The sequence below is a fragment of the Lycium ferocissimum genome, unplaced genomic scaffold (genome assembly GCF_029784015.1).
Source record: "Lycium ferocissimum isolate CSIRO_LF1 unplaced genomic scaffold, AGI_CSIRO_Lferr_CH_V1 ctg18204, whole genome shotgun sequence".
In the NCBI taxonomy this organism is placed as follows: domain Eukaryota; kingdom Viridiplantae; phylum Streptophyta; class Magnoliopsida; order Solanales; family Solanaceae; genus Lycium; species Lycium ferocissimum.
This window is the reverse complement of record NW_026717669.1, coordinates 2,736-5,016: the sequence shown is the minus strand read 5'-3', so window position 1 is coordinate 5,016 and position 2,281 is coordinate 2,736. Positions and strand designations below refer to the sequence as shown.

The 2,281-nt window shown below is 40.6% G+C and overlaps 1 protein-coding gene across 1 annotated transcript; it reads left to right on the top strand.

Annotated features, from left to right (window-relative positions):
• The first annotated feature begins 217 nt into the window (after positions 1-217).
• Positions 218-2,012, top strand: LOC132042829 (uncharacterized). The gene is made up of 3 exons (XM_059433342.1): positions 218-1,069; positions 1,157-1,303; positions 1,979-2,012. Exon 1 carries the CDS (start codon positions 246-248, stop codon positions 990-992), a length of 747 nt encoding a protein of 248 aa, XP_059289325.1. The 5' UTR covers positions 218-245; the 3' UTR covers positions 993-1,069; positions 1,157-1,303; positions 1,979-2,012.
• Positions 2,013-2,281: the final 269 nt, after the last annotated feature.

The following is a 2,281-nucleotide window of genomic DNA, read 5'->3' as shown; positions in this document are numbered from 1 at the left end:
GAAGAAACTAGAGAAGAAAGTGAAAAAGATGATGAAAAATCTGCTGAAGGAGATGAAGAAAATGCTGAAGGAGATGAAGAAGAAGGAGATGAAGAAGAAGTAGGTGAAGAAGAAGGAGATGAAGGGGATGAAGGAGGATGAAGGATGATGAAGGAGGTGAAGAAGATGCAGAAACGAAAATGATAATGAAGAAGAAGAATCAACGATCGACCTTGGCTGAGTTAAGAAGAAAAAGGAAACATAATATGGATGCCAATCTTGTTGAGTCTTCTAGTATTGCCACAGATCCCAATAGACCTTCGATTGAGGAGGTCGTCAAGAGTTTCAGCATTGAAAAGTACGGCGTGACGATGCCGCTGAATGGAAATAAGGATTTGTCCGGTGATTTTGTGGTTAGATCAACCATGGGCAAGGGCTTTGACACCTTCAGGGGCATTCTCCGGCAGCAGGGGTTGGAGAATTTCTTTAGGGCTAGCTGCTTTGGGCTCTATTTAGATTTGCCTGAAGATACCGGTGCCCGATTTCAAATGACAATGGTTTCTGAGCTTTTGAAGCGTAAGATTATTTGTGATAGAAAGGATGAGATTTGGATCAATTACTGTGGCATGCCGGTTTGCTTTGGCATGAAGGAGTTTGCCATAGTTACCGGATTGAGATGTTATCCTTGTGAGCCTCTTCCTACTGTTGTATTAACCAAGCCAGCCCGGACACCCAAGGCAGCCAAGAAAGCAAAGGGTTCCAAAGCTAAGAATGATGTCTCTTTGGTAAACTTAGTGGGAAAGAGCTACACTCAAAAGAAATTGTTGCAAGATTTGGAGTCCAAAACATTCTCAAAAAAGCACAAGGAGGCACTGTGCTTAGTTTGGTTTGTGCACAGTGTTCTTTGGGCAAGAGACGTAAACTACAACATACCGCTTGGATTGATTAAACTTGGCCTGAGGACTATGATGCCTTCAACAACTATGCCTGGGGTTTTCAAAGCTTTAGCTTGACTGTTGAATATTTGATGAAGCATTTGAAGCCAACGGGGAAGACACAAAACCTATATGGCTTCCCTTGGGCTTTCATGGTAAATTTTCTTCAATGTTTTACCTTTTTTTTTTTTTTTAATTATTTCAATCACTATTTTAATTTTTGATGGCATCTTTTTTTCTAGGCTTGGGCATTTGAAGCCATTCCTCACCTCAGGCATCAAGTCAAGGAATACTCCGAAGAAGTTACCTATCCAAGAATTCTTAGATGGCTCACTGCCAGGAACAACACAAAATTGAGTGTTGACCTTTTCAACCCCCCTAAGGAAGTTGTAAGCATTAGAACACAACAGATGACTAGGTGTTGCAACAGCTTTTATAATCTGCTGCAACAACACGTACACATCTGCAGCAACAAGTTACCTATCCGTTGGAAAATGTCCAACGGATAATTAACTTGTTGACAAGTTACCCAACGGATAAATTTGTTATAACATGCAACTAATTTTTTACAACGGTGAGTAACCCATCAATAAGTTACCCATCTCTGGAACATGTCAATGAGATAATTAACTGTCATAACAAGTTACCCAACAGATGAATCTGTTATAACATGAAACTAGTTTTTTACAACACATGAGTAACCTGCTGCAACAAGTTACCCATCTGTTGGACAATGTCCAACAGATAATTAACCTGTTGCAACAAGTTACCCAACAGATGAATCTGTTATAACATGCAACTAGTTTTTTACAACAGATGAGTAACCTGCTTAACAAGTTACCCATCATTGGAAAATATCCAGCGATGATCAACTTTGTTGCAACAAGTTACCCATCCGTTGGAAAATTTTCAACAGAGATAAGATACTCAAGGCAAAGTTACCTATTTGTTGGACATTGTCCAACAGATGTGTAACCTTTTGCAACAACCTGATAATTTATTTTAAATAGGATTTGTTTTTTATGATTTAGCACCATTATGATATATCTACTTTCTTGTTGCAGGTTGTGAACCCATGGCTTGTCCCAACAATAAGAGAGTTGAGAGATGCCATGCCTTGTCACCTTTGTGCCCAAGAATAACTGTACCGACAGCAGTTGATTGATGGGTTCAAAGGGAATTGGCTGGAGGATGCCGACCATCACTAGGGTTGATGATGTTGTAGCTGGTGGTGGTGGTCATGTTGTTGTTGGTGCTGGTTGTGATGTTGCTGTTGGTGGTGCTGATGCTGTTGGTGGTGTTGTTCAGCCTGTTGATGTTGTTGTTGTTGGTGGTGGTGGTGGACTTGGTGATGATTGTTGACACCC